This window comes from Chelonia mydas, chromosome 6 (genome assembly GCF_015237465.2).
Source record: "Chelonia mydas isolate rCheMyd1 chromosome 6, rCheMyd1.pri.v2, whole genome shotgun sequence".
NCBI lineage: Eukaryota > Metazoa > Chordata > Testudines > Cheloniidae > Chelonia > Chelonia mydas.
Genome location: NC_051246.2, coordinates 78,281,028 through 78,297,385, shown reverse-complemented (window position 1 = coordinate 78,297,385; position 16,358 = coordinate 78,281,028). Strand labels below are relative to the sequence as shown.

The window sequence follows — 16,358 nt, the reverse complement described above, 5'->3', positions numbered from 1 at the left end:
TGGCTGACCCTCTGGACTATATGCTGCTCCTTGGCTCACTGAAGGATCAAGAAGAAAACCTGATTGTAGTCAATCGTGGACACAGAGGAGAAAGAAGAGAAGACATACCAAACAATCAGCAATTGTTCCAGTCTCAACACTGAAACACTATATACAATATCTTGGCTGTCGCTTTAAAAACAGGTTGTGTTTTTATGAGCTGATTATGTTACCAGGACTATAGAATAACAATGTTATGCGGGGGGCCTAATAAACAAGTTGGTCAAGTCAGTCCTCTTGCATAGGATCTGCTTCTTTACTTACCTTTAATGCAGAACGGTGGAAGTGCCTCTCAGCACTAGGTATTTTTCTTAATGAAATAAGGACCTAGTGTACTCCTTACTAATTATTTAAAGTCAAGCATCTGGAGTTGGCAATGCAAGACACTTGTGGTCAAATCTATTACTATTTTAAAACATAAAAACATACAGTCACCTACTCTAACGTGTGTGGACATCACTGCTCATGTTTACAGATACACTTTGTATTTGGTTTAGTGTTTTGTGTGGTTAGTTGCTTTAGGGTTTTCTCCCCCCTTTTTTTCACCTGTTAGAGGAAAAGAAATTTAATGCCACATGGGAAGATTTTCCCAAAGGCTTAATAACCTTTTCAAATCTTTAAAGTGAAGCAGCAGGCGAAATCACCATCAAGTTAAAGCCCTTGTTAGTGACAACAGTCATCACCACATGGAGAACAGTTTTATCCCATAACCTCATTGCAGGAAACCACAACTCCCTCGTAAGCTAAGGAAATGCATATTACAAAGTAGAATGATTAGCACTGTACCAGTTGTAGTTCTGAACAGTTACGGCTTATGAATGTTTTAAAAGACTCTAAAAAAAAAATAAAAATGTTGCTAGAGAAATCATGTATGTTAACGGGAATAGATTTGGTGCATTCTTAAACAAAAGTAATAATCTTTTAATAATTTTTTTTGGCCAGTATGGTAGCATGTCAGACGTTAGTTGCATATTGTGAATAGTCAAAGCAAATGAATGGATACAATGAGTTTTACAGCTAGCCCTACAGAAGTGAAAGCAATGCATACACCAAGGAGTTGTGGGTAGCAAGAAAATGAGATTGTCCTGCTGATTGGATGCAGACAAGCAATGAGTAATTCAAGAGCTCACAGTCAAACAAACTGCTTGTGGCACTAGTACTTGTACCCAATTACCAATTCAGAGAGAAAATAAAAAGCAGTTTCAGTAGAGTCAGGGTGGGAAATCTCCAATTAGCACCAATTAGTGAAGTTGCTTCCTACAGCGGAATTCTGGGGACATAAGAAAAAATAATCTCCCAGAATGCCTAGTTGAGGCATTTATTTACCAGGTGATGGGACTCCTGAAGAATAACTTGATGAGGATTTGCGCCTGTGGGACTTGAATACAGATACTACTTGGAACTTGCCTGCTCGATTTGACTGGTCAATCATAGGCTGTACTATTCTTCTTCTGGCATTAATAAACCTAAAACAGAACAGAAAGAATAGAAGTCCATTCATCAGCTTGCTTCTGTCTTTTAAGAACACCTTTGCTTTAACTCTGGCAGGGATTCAGTGCAATACAGCAGCATGTAAAAAAATATATAACTTCACTTTAGAAGATTTCCCTGAAAGTGCTCAGAAATTGTAACTTGTTAACATGCTCATCTTACTAGCCAGTTTAAGACTGGATCTACCAGAAGGCTGTGAACAAGTAAATGTGAATGAAAACTTGTGTTACAAGACAATTGTTTCTCTAACTTCTTAGAGTAACTAGGAACCTGGTTAAAGTTCACAGGCTAGAAGACTTTTTTTTTCTTCATCATAGGGGATTCAGCTACCCTTGCAGCTGGCCATAAATGAAGACCAGGCTTTGCCACTCTGTGCTTTCACAAGGTATTGTTAGGTCAGCAAAGCCATCAATTAGGCTGTCTGAAGTTTTATCACCAGCACAGCAGCAATAAGTGCTGGCCCAGAAAGACTTCTGCTCTTCTGCAACTCCTGCAGTTTAAGCCTGTAAAGTCAGGGGTCATTTAGAGGTCAGTGCCAGCTGGGGGCGACCTTTTCAGCCAAGAGTGGGACACCCAAGGCAGAGCATTAAGCAACTGCTGACCATAAACTGAGGCACCTTTCAACTCAGTAGAAAGAGGGAGTTGTAGGTACATGTGTTTAATATTAGGCCCAAAAGAACTTTTCCTCAAATCAGGTACCATAGCTGGAGCAGTGGCCGAAGCGTTTGAGCATTAGGTAAAGCCAGTTGTTTGGCTAGTAAGCCTGAATTTAATTTGGTTGGTAACCCACAAAAAAAGTGCTTGCATATTTTCTGTTAGTTTAATGCACAGCAATCCACATCAGCTCAAACCCAGTAAAAATAACCTCCCCCCCCATATTATTTATACAATTTATTCAAAACAAGGCAATTTTCGATCGCTCACAAACCACACTTGTTTTTATTTTTATCCCTGTTCTTTGTGTTTTAAGAACACTTTCGAGCTTATGTTCAGGTTTTGTCTGGTATTTCACAGTTCAGACTTCAGTCTAGTGACCCTTAAGGAGTGCTAATGAAGTTGAATACTAGTGTTTAATCCTCTTCAGAAATACTAACATGCTCATCATCCAAAACAGCCTCCTTAACTGCCATTGGGCCTGATCCAAAGTCCACTGAAGTTAATGGGAGTTTTTCAGTCAATAATGGAAAATTCAATTAATCAGCTCACTTCGTAGAATTCTAACACTTACACAGCTGGGCATCCGACATATACTATACTAGCCACTGTGTCGCTCCCCTCAGGTTAAAGTCCATCAAAGATAACAAAAGACAGTACACCTTTGTTTAGATCTCCTGTAATCACACTGGTGGGAATTCCATTAGACAGATGCATAAATGCTACAAATAACACCAAAGGGCTTTTTTGCATCTCTATGTTTACATCCAAAACAAAGGCATTCTTTATTCTTCAAGGAAAGTGTAGCTCAGTTGTCAAAAATGTCATCCTGCCTCTGAATTAGTCAAGAGGAGACTTCAAGTATTAAAAATAAAAACAAAGAATTGATTCTGTTGCTCATTTCTTCAGCTAGCAGTGATTTCAACTTGGTGGAGGTATTTCCTACTCTAACACTGTGACTTCTAGACACAGTTTCCGTCCCCAAAGACAAAGGTCTCTGATAGGACTTAATTTGCTTAGCTGCTTTCCAGCAATGTTAGCAAGTTGACCAAATGGGGGCTGACCTGAACCTTCTGTATCCAGCATGCCTTTTATCAGCTAAAGTTAAGGCCAATAGAGATTAAGAGAAAAGCCTGATAAGACTGTTTTCTCTTCTCCTATGAGCTTCTAATGATGTATACAGATGGCAAGGTTTTAAAGAATGCAATGAGTGCTTATTTGGGCGGCCTGTAAAAAATCATAGACAAGAGACCCTCCCCCACTTTTTGTCTTCCGAGCCCCTATTTTCTTCAATCCAGCCACTCTTTAGGGCAACTAAATTGCTTTTTCAGTTTTTATTTAAACCCCAACCACTTTTATTATTTACATCTGGTGGTCCCCTTATTTATGTCCCTTTCCACTTCCCTCCCAACACTCCCTTACTCACAGGGCTGCAAGGCATTATGGTTCTTCAGTCTCAGCAGGAGAACTCCACACTGCCTTCAAACAAATAATTAAGGGGAAGGTTAAAGGTTCACCTAGAGGTCATAGCTTTGGATACTGGTCAGAATGTTTACATTAGTAAAAAAATGGGCGTCCTCTGAAGTGGTTTTTCAATGGGGTTTACACAACAATGCAGGGCATTGAGAACATTTTAAGTCCGGAAAGTAAAGTGACTCAACTGGCTCACATGTATGAGCATACAAAATTTGGTTTGACAGTGTTACGTATTCAACCAGGATACTGGCTTTATGGGATGAATTTTGAAAACCCAGCCTCTGTTTCTGCATGCACTTGCCAGCCGTTCACTTCCAAAGGAAGACATTTTGCCTTCGGTTTATTAAACCCATAGGAGTAATTCTAGCTCTTCTGTATGAACTACTCGATGATTCAGGAGGTATTTTTTGATGAGGAAGCTGAAGCCCTGAAAGTGAGCCCCCAAAGCTGTACTGCCTTACAGAAAAAAATCCACTAGGGAGACTTGTACTAAATTATAAAGCCACATATTTTCAGTAAATGCTGAAAGACCACCATAGATATAATTGCTAATGAACATAGCACTTGAATTTGAACCCTACTTTCTAGGCGCTCCTTTTTGTTCCTCCAATTTTGCACATACAAAAAATTGCAAGAGCAATTGATGTCACTTAGACATGCAAGTACCTTGCTATAGGGGTCAGGGGTACAGTCAAGTACTTAGACATCTAGGTTTTCAAAGGAGCATAGGAGAGTTAGGCACCCAAATCCCATTGAAATTTAATTCCCTTTGAAAATCCCAGCCTAAAATTGCATCATTTATGCCCTCAAGTAACTATATCTGCAAAACGTCATCCGAAATTATTTGTATCAATAAAACTGCAGATGCAAAAGCAGATGTAGAGTTCAGTTCAGGCTGAAAATCAGGTCCAATATTCATTAGCAATGACTACATCACATAAACTGCCAGCACAACTGGCAGAAATGCACAGAATAGTGTTTGTGTATTATAATTTTCATGCACCATCAATGTGAATGATGCATAATAGACAAATGGAAGCCATAGTCCCTGCCCTAGAGTCTAGACTTTACATTTTCGGAAGGCTTTTCTTTTAAATGCCTCAAGGTGTTATTTTTGGGATCAAAATAAAGCAAGATCTAGTCCTCACAAAATATTTCAGTTCATGTATTACAGAAACACTGTAATGTTACTTTGGCAGAAATGTTTTTAAGGGATATTACAAGACCAGTGAAAAAATTAAACAAAAGTACAAATAACACTATTTTCAGCATTATTTGGGCCCCTATAAAACAGGAATTCACAGCTCTGTTCCTTAGCATTAATTGCCAGCCTTGATGGTTGCCTTCACCCAGCCAGCAAAGACTGAAAGAGAAAAGGTGAACGAATCATCTCCAATGGAGAGAACTGCTCTATTATTAATCATAATAATTATTTGTATTCTAGGAGCACATAGCAGTTCCAACCAAGATCAGGGCCCTGTTTCACTATGTCCTGTATAAACACATAATGAGAGACATTTCCTGTCCCAGTCTGAGTAGCCAGGATAAACAAAAGGTAGGATAAAGGTAGCATTATTGTTGTTCCCAGTTTATAGAAAAGAACTGATACGGAGGGAGATTAAGTGACTTGCCCAAGGCCATACAGGGAGTCTGTGTCAAAGCCAGAACGTGAACCTAGATTTCTCCACTCCCCATCCTGTGATCTGTCCAGTCCACCATCCACATAACCATCTTTCCTCTCTCCATCCTTATTAACATTCAGGCACATTGGCAGCGGTGTAGGAGTGAAGCTCACATTGCTGCTATATGTGCCATACCTGTTCTGGGTATAAAGAGGGGACTTCAGCCTCCAGGCTGTCAATTTGATACCTTTCACAAGCTCTACATTCATACACATGCAGAATTTGGCCCTTACCCTGGAATGACAAACGAGGCATGTATTGTTAAGGAGAATACATGTAATTGGTGTACTATGTATAATGCAACTCTCACTCCCATCATCTTGCAGATTTCAGATTACCACCCCTACTAATTCAAACAGTAGGCATTGGCTATGAAAGGAGGTATTTCTGTTAACATTGTTACATAAAGCAGTCACATAAATGACACAGGGTCAAAATCTATTCGCCTTTCGCACTCAAGTGGTTCCACTAATTTCATTGGAGCTTTTTGTGTGAGCAAGTCAAACAGGATATAGATCAACATGTAAGATGACGTGGACATTTAAAAGAAATCTCATTACTTTATAGTGTTTTATCTGTGCTCAGCCAAAAAAAGAGCAGTAAACTAGTGAATTCTACAGTTTGCAGAATATCTTAAGTGTAGTTAGGCATTTTGCTTAGGCAGACCAGCTGACCTAAGCTTCTTCTCATCTCTAATTAGCACCATTCTAATATTTGTAAAAATTGCAGCTATTCAAATTACATCACTGTTTTTAAACACAAACCTGTGTTCTATATTTTGTAAGAAGTCATACACAATATTTAATTGCATCAATACATGTAGTTACGATATTCTATCTGAAGTCACTTCAGAATGATTTTAAAGTCACATTTACCTAATACATTTTAATTTTATGATAAACCATTGTTTATTCTGCTAAAATTTCAGAAAAATACTAATGCAAACTGCAAAAGAAAATATTCAGAAGATACAGATCTCTTGGTCTGCATGCTCAAGCATGACACATTAAAATACAATTTTTGAGGTTTGCCACTGGTTTCATTGTACAAAATTTCATTTTTCAAGATATGGCTCATTCCATTTGTGAGTCAGTCGGGGATTAGTATCTGCAAGTGCACTAGATCCTGCACTGACCTATACTGGGCAGGTTGCTTCAACCCCACTGTAAGGCTATTTGAGGAAATTCATTTCACCTGCATAAGGCCACAACAGTCTGGTTTTACGTGGGTGAAAAACAGCAATGTTTGGAAACATAAAATTCATCCCCAACCTGGGACCAGACTGGCTGGTTGAAGCACAGAGTGGCATTCAGCCCCAGTCACTACCTTAGGTTATAGGCTGGCAATGTGAGACCTAAGTGGTGGAGTGTTCTGGTCCTCCACAGCAAAGTGAATTTCCCTTCTTGAGAAGAAGGAGGTAGAATATGAGGCCACAGGGTTTAGCTCTAAACTTCATCAGTGTCACTATGCTCTCTTGATTCCACTTAAAATATCCATAACAGACAATGACATGTTAAAATAACAAAAATTCTTTACATCAATCAACTCACTGCATGCATAGAAAGAGCCTCAACTCTTTACCACTGAAAAAAAGAGAAAGGAATAGATCAACAAAAAGAATACACTTCCAGTCAACTCCAAAGATTAAATACAGCAGTGCCTTGTCTCAAGTTACATTGTAAGCTGTTTGGGGCAGGAACCATGTCTGCCTGGGTGTTTGTAAAGGACAGAGATCCTGACTAAGGATTCAGAGTAGCAGCCGTGGTAGTCTGTATCCGCAAAAAGAAAAGGAGGACTTGTGGCACCTTAGAGACTAACAAATTTATTTGAGCATAAGCTTTCGTGAGCTACAGCTCACTTAGGATTGTGGCACTAACTTAATAACAACAAGTAATAATAATTATAATAATAATCATGTTAATATATTTTCTTTATTATTAAATGTGAGATCTGGCCTATCGAAAATTCACACCCCTGAGAGATGTAGTTAACCCAACTTAAGCCCCAGTATAGATACTGCGAGGCTGATGGAAGAGTTCTTCCGTAGACCTAGCTACTGCCTCCGGGGGGGGAGGACTCATTACAGTGAGGGAAAAACCACTTCTGCCACTGTAGCAAGTGTCTACACTGAAGCACTACAGCAGCATAGCGGCAGCTGTGCTGTTGTAAAACTTGTCATACAAACAGAGCCTGATTTTCAAAGGCTTTTAGGCAGCTAAAGATGCCTCTCCATATCAATCCAGTCAATCCAAATCAATAGGAGTTAGGCACCTAACCTACTTAGGTGTTTTTGAAAATCCCACTCGGCAGCCAACTGCAGCTTTAGGCACCTAAATACCTTTGAAAATCTGTCCCTTAGTACTTATGAAAGTTACCAGACTGAGAGCCCTGGAGCCTGAAGTCTTCTACCCAGCTACTAGATACAACAGTGAGCGTGCTACTGCAAGTTTTTCCACAAAGCTCAACCTATGTGCCTCAACCCTGAATTAGGAGGTGTCAATTCTAGGGGTAAGATAGTAACCCGGGCTCTGTGCCCTTTCATAGTTTTGGCCACTACCATATCAGGTTAGATTACAAGCCGCTAACTAAGAGTAAAATTCTCTGCATCCCATTTCCACCACCCTGAGCCATCCAGTGGAATCTTTTGAAATATTCAGTGCTCCATGTATCAAAGCAAAATACAGTTTTGTTTTGCGTAAAAAAAAATTGTTGTTCACAAATAGTGGTAGGAGTAAGTAGTGATAGTTTGTTCACAAAATATAATACACTTTTTTTTTTCCTGGCAGGTTTGTTTAACATCATTACATGGCACTTAACACTGCATGAAATGGCTGTTTTCACATTGCCCCCATTCAGCAAAGCCCTTCAGCATGTGCTTAACACTCACTGGGATTTAAACACGTACTTCCATGCATTGCTGAATATGGACCTAAAACAGGTAAAAACTCCAATGTGTGTAATTTTTGATGGGAGAATTAATCTTCGTCCTAATGACATTTCAACCTTCAAACTGTGAAAAATGTCAATGTTTTGGCTCAAAAAAACTTTTTTGGTTTCCATTTAAACTAAGCCCACTGTCACAACAATTTTCTGAGAAAAAACACATAATTTGTCTGGTTAGTTGTGAAATCTAATTATATTTTGTGAATTTGAAATGAAATGGACAAAAAAATTCACATGGAAAGGTTTTCTAATTTCGTTGTGATTTTTTTGCTGAGCACTGTTCATGATGCTTATGTATCTGACTCGTTCCTACCATACCCTGAATGTGCAATTTCAGAGGAACAGAGCTATCTGGAAGCGTGGAATCTGAGAGACTAAAACTGCAGCAACGTTTTAATATCTATAAATATACCCCCCCTTTAAAACTATTCATTGTTTATCAATCAGATTTTTATTTTTGCAGCTGAAATCTAACCATCTTGGTTTGTTTAACCTTTTCACTCTAGTGTGTGTTTTGAACTGACAGAATTAGGTTTAGGTGTCCTTTTGTGTATGTGTGAATATATAAAAATGGCTGATAAACCCCTTGTTTCTGCTTCACTGACTCTATGCCACACCTGTTTGCCAACTCTTATGTGCAGCATTCCTTATAAGAAAGTATAAAGCTGAATGTAGACACTTGGATGTGAGCCACTCAAAAAGGCTTCCTTAAGTTAAGAATATTGAGCAGTGGAGTCACTTATATGATTGATTTTCAAAGAGGGGAAAAAAGAGGGACGTATTTCTTGACAAAACTTCTTAACACAGGATTGGATAACTTTGTTAGAGGCGTTGTAAGTATCCCAGGGAAGATTAGGCTATTTTAAAAGTGGCAGGGCTGGCTGCCTATTAGATAGATAGTCTTTGTTCATTGATGGTTCCACAGACCTCTGCAATGTCTTGTATGTCACTTATAAAAGTATCACCCTCATAGAAAGTGGCAATTTTGGAAATTACACTATGAGCACTCAGAAGTCTGTGTATTTCAGTATTGCCAATCCCAAATGTTCAAAAACCATGAGACAGGATGCCCAAAAGCATGAGAGTGACTTAAATATCATGATATATATATATCTCTCTTTATTTACCTTCTGTTTTTTTGAGACTTTGGGGAACACTTGAGTTACATTTTCAAGCATTTATCCACAAGCATGAGGGCTAGAAACTTACTTTAGAAAGAAAGAAAGAAAGAAAGAAAGAAAGAAAGAAAGAAAGAAAGAAAGAAAGAAAGAAAGAAAGAAAAAGAAAGTAAGTCAAGATTCTCACCTAACCACTTTTTCTCTGGGAGATGGGACTTAAGTTAAACATGAAATACCATGAAACTCCTGATAAAATCATGAGAGTTGTCAACACTGGTATTTATTTAGCTCACAGAAAATGTGTGTCTTTAAACATGTAGCTCTTTTACCAGGTTATATTCTGGAGCATGGGAAAATGATTGGGCTCAAGCCAAGAGTTTGAGGGTTTTTTGTTTTGTTTTGTTTTGTTTTAACAGCCAGTGCTTGTAGTACATATACTGAAAGTGCAAATGCTACAGAGTTACACTTGTTTATTCCATACAGTAGGTGTTTGCACATGTGGACTGTATGGGAATCTCCCCTCTGCAATAGTTTGGGGGCAAGACAATGAAACCATTTTTTTTTGTAGACAGAGAAAGTGAAGACTGAAACATACAGTGTTGACCTTAGGTTTTGCAGAACCCAATACAATCATCACTCCTGACTGTTTTCCCCCATTTCAACGGGCACACAGTAATCCCTCGTCCTGGCTGCCTGCCTCTGCCCACTTCCACATACTTGTTTATGTGCTCAGTGGCCCCTGGTGACCTCCTCCACTGCATGTAGCAGGAAGCCAGGAGGTGGAGCCAAAACATAGCTTTCCGAATGGGACGTGCAGATGGAGAAATCGCTGTGTGCTGTGACCTGCTGGAGTCAGATGGGACCATGCATGAGAATATGGATTGGTGCCCTGGCTCCATGGCTGGCGGGCTGAGCGCATATCTGTGTCCTTGGAAGAGGGGGACCATACGCTAACACATAGGTCACGTAAGTCTAGTGTTGCCACTTTACATATGTTGTCTGATAGTCATATCCTGTAGAGTGCAATTAATTTAGCTGAGTAAAAGTTGTATCTTCATTGCTACAATTCCATTTTGGCCATAAAAAGTGAGCTAGCTCCATGACTGAGTACAACCCCATTTGTACTTTGTTAAATCGTACAGTGGAAAGGGGATTGCATTACCCATGATTTCAAATATACTGTGAAACCCCATCATGAATGAGAACCAGTTAGAGGAATAAATCTGTTAACAGTGAGTTTAATGAAGAATTCCCGCTACACAAAGAAACCTCTACACACAGATTTTTCATTATAAGCTTTCATGATATTTTAACCTAGGTAGGAAATTATCTTTTATTTCCCTTGGAATTCTGAATGATAATAAACACAATTCAGTGAATGTAATCACACCTCATACCACATAACAAAGCATCCCAGCAGGTCATGATTTTTGTAGCAATGTCTGTTACTCTTTCAGAATGCCATCAGATTATTCATATATGGTTATTTATCATGCACCGTAAAACCGATCTTTCAAAGGTACTTGAAAGGAAGGGAGGAGACAAACAGACAGAGTTCCTTAGCTATTCATATCTTAAAGATAAAATGCTAAGTCAATAGACATAAGTTGTAGTATATTACCTCATCCTGTACTTGATTTATTGCAAATGGGAAGCAACTAGAAACTAAATTACTTTGAAAGTTTTACTACTGACATTAAAATTCCAGGTCTGTATACATACATCTTATGGAGACTCTGAACACAATTTTAGCTAATTTGGCATGTACTCTACTTTGCTTGCACTGGACTGTCCACATTAAAAGTGAATTCAGACCTTTCTATTGATTCTTAACTAACACTTGAATTTCAAGATGTGTTATTTGTCATGTTAAACTCACAGGATGAGATTTTGAAAACTGGGAGCTGCTAAGTGTTCAGCACTTTCAAAAATCAGGCCACTTATTCAGGCCCTTAAATGCAGATTTGGGATCCTAACTTTGGGCATTTTTGAAAATCCATATTTTTGTGATAGTCAATCAAATTAAAGTCACGTACAGAAATTCCTAACTAGTTCATATTCAGTTTTCAGCTATTTATAAATTAACCTGAAGGGGAGAGCTCAGCTATAAATTTAACCTCTGTTTAACTTTGCATCTTCATGATGAACTAAACATATTCATTCCGAATCCTACTTCTCAGCGGAAACGACCGAAGTATTAACTTGCCAAAAATGCACAAAAATGTTTAGCAATTATGTATTGGATGTGTCTGAAGAGATCAAGGTGCACTCACATGTCCCATGTTATGGATATCTCTGATTAGCTTGTCATCTATTCTGAAGAAGATGTAGCTCGATTCGCCTATGCTGTGTAGCAGGCCAGCTGTTAGCTGTCTGTCAAGCACCTAAAGTGGACAAGTAGTCCAGGAGCAAAAATGTCACTCCTTTGATCTGGCAAGGAGCAGCTGCTGATTTATAGAGTAGGACTTTGTTCTTCCGTTCTATTTTACTTTCTTTCCTAAGGCAGAACCACAAAATCCAGCAGACGAAAAAAAAAAAAAAGTGCCGTTCTCTGCAACATCAACAAGCTCTGACAACTGCAACAGGGTTTTTCTTGGCCCTAACAAAGCTCTCAGGCATCTCCTTTGACGCTCACCTTCCCCCCCCTCCCCTTCTTCTTTTTGCAATGTGGTAGTTATTGTTTAATTCAGCTTCTGTAAATGGAATGGACTGTGGCCAGCAAGCCTGGGGCATAAACACACCTGTATGAAAGAAGCCTTATTGTAGCAACCATCTACAACCAACCTGCACATGCACCACCAGTCTGTGAGTTCAGAAGGAATGCTCCATTTACCCTGACAGCAAATTTTGTCCAAAGTGAACTATACTTTGTAGCCACTGTCCTGTCTTGGCCATGCTTGTATATTTTTTTCATTGTCATTAAAGCTTCAAATCTAAAGGAAAAAGGATTAGGCTGGGAAATATGTATTTTACCTATCAACCAGTGGACCTTAGGAAATTGGATCTTAACAGCTTAGTTTACAAAATCTACAGCCAAAATAAATGTATAGAAACACACGACTGAAAGTTTGAGAACTGCTGATCCTAAAGATGTTCACACTGATGCAGAGGCCGAGCTTCTGTGGCAGACACTTCCAGCTTATATCGACCTCAGTTTCTTTTTGAGAAACATTTTGGGAAAAGGTATTTAATAAGCAATGGATTTTGGCATGATTACAGTCAGAACATCACCTTGACAGCATGGAGTAAAGTTCTGTTCAGGGTCATATTGCAAGGAGCGGAGCAGCTTCAATAAGGTGCTGAGTACCCGAAGTGGGGTGCTGAGCTCCCATCTCTCCCACAGAAGCAACTGCAGAGTCACCTCTGTGAAGCTGACCCCTTCATCCAGTCTCAAGTTTATTAAAGGGAAAAAAATTCAGTAGGCCACAAGCAGATGCCGCACGGAGTTACCGTGTTAAGGGGTGCATAACCCTGCGTGTAGAACTTTTGCTAAGAAGCCAGTATGTGTTCAGTGTTTCAGAAGCGTGCGTACCAGGTAGATGCCATACTCAGACTCCTTAATACTGCAGGCTGACAAGAGGAGGAAAAGGGTTAAAAAACAAAGGGGGGGGGGAGCGAGTTGAGTGAGGAAGAATTGCAGCACCACTATCTTCCAAGATGAGCACATGTTAGCTTGTGGAAACAAATAAATACTTGCACAGCCAAGGCCCTAAGGGAGGCAGGATAATGATGATCTTCTACAGCATAGCATAAAATGATACATTAAAAACTATGTTGTCAGTGGAACAATAGAATATTAAGCAACAGTCCATAATAATTGGAGAATGTTTTAATTTAGCTATAGATAACTTTCTCTGGCTGGTGGATACTAAAGTATACATGAGAGGAAGGGGAACTAGTGAAACAATTAGAAGTAATGGACAGAATATATATATATAATCTCAGAACACACACCCATGTTACAGCACCTATTACTGAAGTACCTAATCACTTCCCAAGTAAGTTGTAGCTACATAGTGATGTCCATACTTTTCTACTCCTTGCCCTTGCTTGGTTATAGGAGGCTCTGTTTAGGTTTTATATACATATATGATCATGTTCATTTCACCCTTTTGATCACTCTGCTTATGATAAGCAGGCTTTACCAAAGAGGAGAGTCTTGAGGCTCAGCATGAGTGCGTGGCATGTTCAAAGGTGTTATCGACATGAGAATTGCTAGCTCAGTGGGGTAGGCTTTTCTTCAGTGTCTGTACAGCGCCTAGCATAATGGGGTCCTAGCAATATTATTATTCAGGAGTGGTGAAGGCAGGAGGGATGTACTCAGGTCATCCCAGTCTCATGCTGATAAAGCCTTTATATCTTTCCACACCATTGTGTATTGAGTGTATCCTATATGTATCACCGAAACAATGTTTTAGGACCACCTTAGAGAGTCTATTAAAAACTTTATTGCAAATGTTTCTTTTAATGTTGTGCCTATGATAACAGGGGCCGGAATTGCTGTAAGCCAAACTGTGCAGGCCTCAGAGAAAGGAAAATTAAAACAAAAAAGGTGAGACTGCTCACTCTCCCACATGCATGCTTGCCTCATGGCTCATTCCCTACTACCCAGTCAGCCTCGCTGGGTAATCAGAGGTAAATGCACAGCACAGCTGGTAAGTCAGGGATAGAGCTGGCTGGAGCTCTGCAGGGGCCCTGGAGTTTTTTGCATTTGTTGTGATTGAGGACATACATGTGAATGTTGCACCACCCCTCTGTTCTCTTTGCTGGCTCCATTCTTCTGAACCAGCCGAGGATTGAAATTGACAAGGTTTGTGCTCTCTGAAGCACTCAAAGAGGTGGATTCTTATGAATTTCAATACCCAGCTGGCTCACAAGAATTACAGAGGGCTGGTGGGAGTTTGTCCCGAATTGCATCACTTGTCTCTAAGGTTGCTGTTGGTGGGTTCCCCAGCTGAGGAGCAAATGAACACTAATGCAAACTTTCTCTCTTTTTATTTTTAAAGGCTGGCTAACTAGCGAAGCATCTGGTTTCACATTTTAGGCTTGCCAACCTGGTTATTGTCACTTGAATATGTCATAAAAAAAGGAAATTATATCATAAAAAGGAATATGAAATTACCATTATATGTGGTGGTCATATATCTTTAATCAACATTGGACAGTGTTGTGATATTTTCCCATTGTCATGAGTGTATATAGAAATGAAATATCGGTCATGAAATTAAACAAATCAGTCAGTCTCTCTATGTATCGCTGGTTTCAGAGTAGCAGCCGTGTTAGTCTCTAAGGTGCCACAAGTACTCCTTTTCTTTTTGCAGATACAGACTAACAAATTTATCTGAGCATAAGCTTTCGTGAGCTACAGCATCCGATGACGTGAGCTGTAGCTCACAAAAGCTTATGCTCAAATAAATTTGTTAGTCTCTAAGGTGCCACAAGTACTCCTTTTCTTTTTTCTATGTATCTCTGTAACTCATTATGGGAGAAGTTTTGAAACAATATGTGATCTTACATCATTTTAATAAAGGTTATGGATGGATTTTCAGCATTAACTCAGAATATTCTGACTATTTGGGCAAGTTTTGAGTAGGTCTCGAAAATTGCAACTGCACCACTTGTGGGGAGCGCATCCAACTGTACGCACATCAACCTGCGTTTGAGCTCATAAAACTGGCAACTGTAGGCTGCTTGATCCTCCAAGGTGCTGAGTGCTTGAGTTAATTATTTTATACAAAATGGAACAGCTTTAGGAAGAGAGCTTGAGAGGCCCCTGCCCCAGGATACTCTCTAGCCCAGTGATTGGGGCACTCTTCTGGGAGGTTCAAGCCCCTGCTCTTCTCAGGCAAAGTGCGGATTTCATCCTTGATCTCTAGGGCTTAGGGATGAGCTAGGTGGCTGTGAGCATGCCCACCAACAGAAACTCTGGTGCCTAGGGGACTTTATTTGGGGCAACCTTAGGTGCCTTCAGGTTAGGGGGCAGCCAAGTGGGGGTTTTGAGGATGTAAATTTTAGGTGCCAGAAGTGGCAGTTTAGGTACTGAAGGCCCCTAATGGATCTAGCCCTAAGCCACTTTTGAAAATAGGACTTATGTGCTTTAGAAATTTTTACCCGTGCTTAATTTTAAGCACTCAAATAGTCCCATTGACTCTGTGTGGACAGTCAGCACGACTGTATGCCATTTCACATACTGGGCCAGATCCTCAGCTGATGTAAATTAGTGCAGCTCTTTTGAAGTTAATGAGGCTATGCTGATTTATACCAGCTATGGAGCTGGTCTGCGGTGGGTACCAATGAAGGATGCGTACCTTCAAATTGGATACATCAGTAATAGTTCTGGCATATTTAAGAAGACCATCTGAAAAACTGCGTCATAACAGTACTTGAGCAAAGTTTTTGTGGTTTAATACTCACAGATAATGCTAACCACCTGTTCAACGTAACAGTCTTAATGTATGAAAAGGGGTTATTAAATTAAGAATACAGATTGATAAATCTTTTCTTGCAGTATTTTCAATCCAAACATTGCTGCATTGTGCTAGGGCAATGGTCTCCAAACTGTGAGGTGTGCACCCCCTAGAGGGGCCCGGAGGAATATTCGGAGGGGCATGCATCAGGGCACGAGCCAGACCCCACATGGGGTGGGGAGGGAGCACCCCCCCCAGCCTTGCTCTGCCCCCAGCTGCAGCTCCGCTCCACCTCCTGCTCTGCCCCCAGCCCTGTTCGGGCCCTGACCACAGCTCTGCTTCACCCCCCACCCCCGGCTAGTTCTGCCCTCATTCCCTCTCTACCCCCAGGCCAGCTCCGCCCTTCAGACAATGTTACTTTGCTGAGCCAACAGTGCAGTAAGGGAGGGGGCTGTTGGGGGCGGACAGATTCCATTACTGGTAAGGGGAGAGTGAACATGACAGGAAAAGTTTGGGCACTACTGTGCTAGGGCATGAGAATCTGAAGG

The 16,358-nt window shown here is 40.2% G+C and overlaps 1 protein-coding gene across 7 annotated transcripts in view; it reads right to left on the bottom strand.

The window, feature by feature from the left end:
* The window catches only part of MEIS2 (Meis homeobox 2), a 181,040-nt gene that overhangs the window by 5,268 nt on the left and 159,414 nt on the right, over nucleotides 1-16,358 (bottom strand). For 4 of the 7 annotated variants that reach the window (XM_037900516.2, XM_027831500.3, XM_037900517.2 and 1 more), the window contains 2 exons: nucleotides 1,447-1,505; nucleotides 1-59 (listed from right to left, as the gene is read on the bottom strand). The exon at nucleotides 1-59 is cut by the window's left edge and continues 52 nt beyond it. In XM_037900516.2, coding sequence (XP_037756444.1) covers nucleotides 1-59; nucleotides 1,447-1,505 — 118 coding nt within the window. The remainder of the gene's footprint in view (nucleotides 60-1,446; nucleotides 1,506-16,358) is intronic. The other 3 variants (XM_037900518.2, XM_027831502.3, XM_027831503.3) reach the window with 1 other exon arrangement.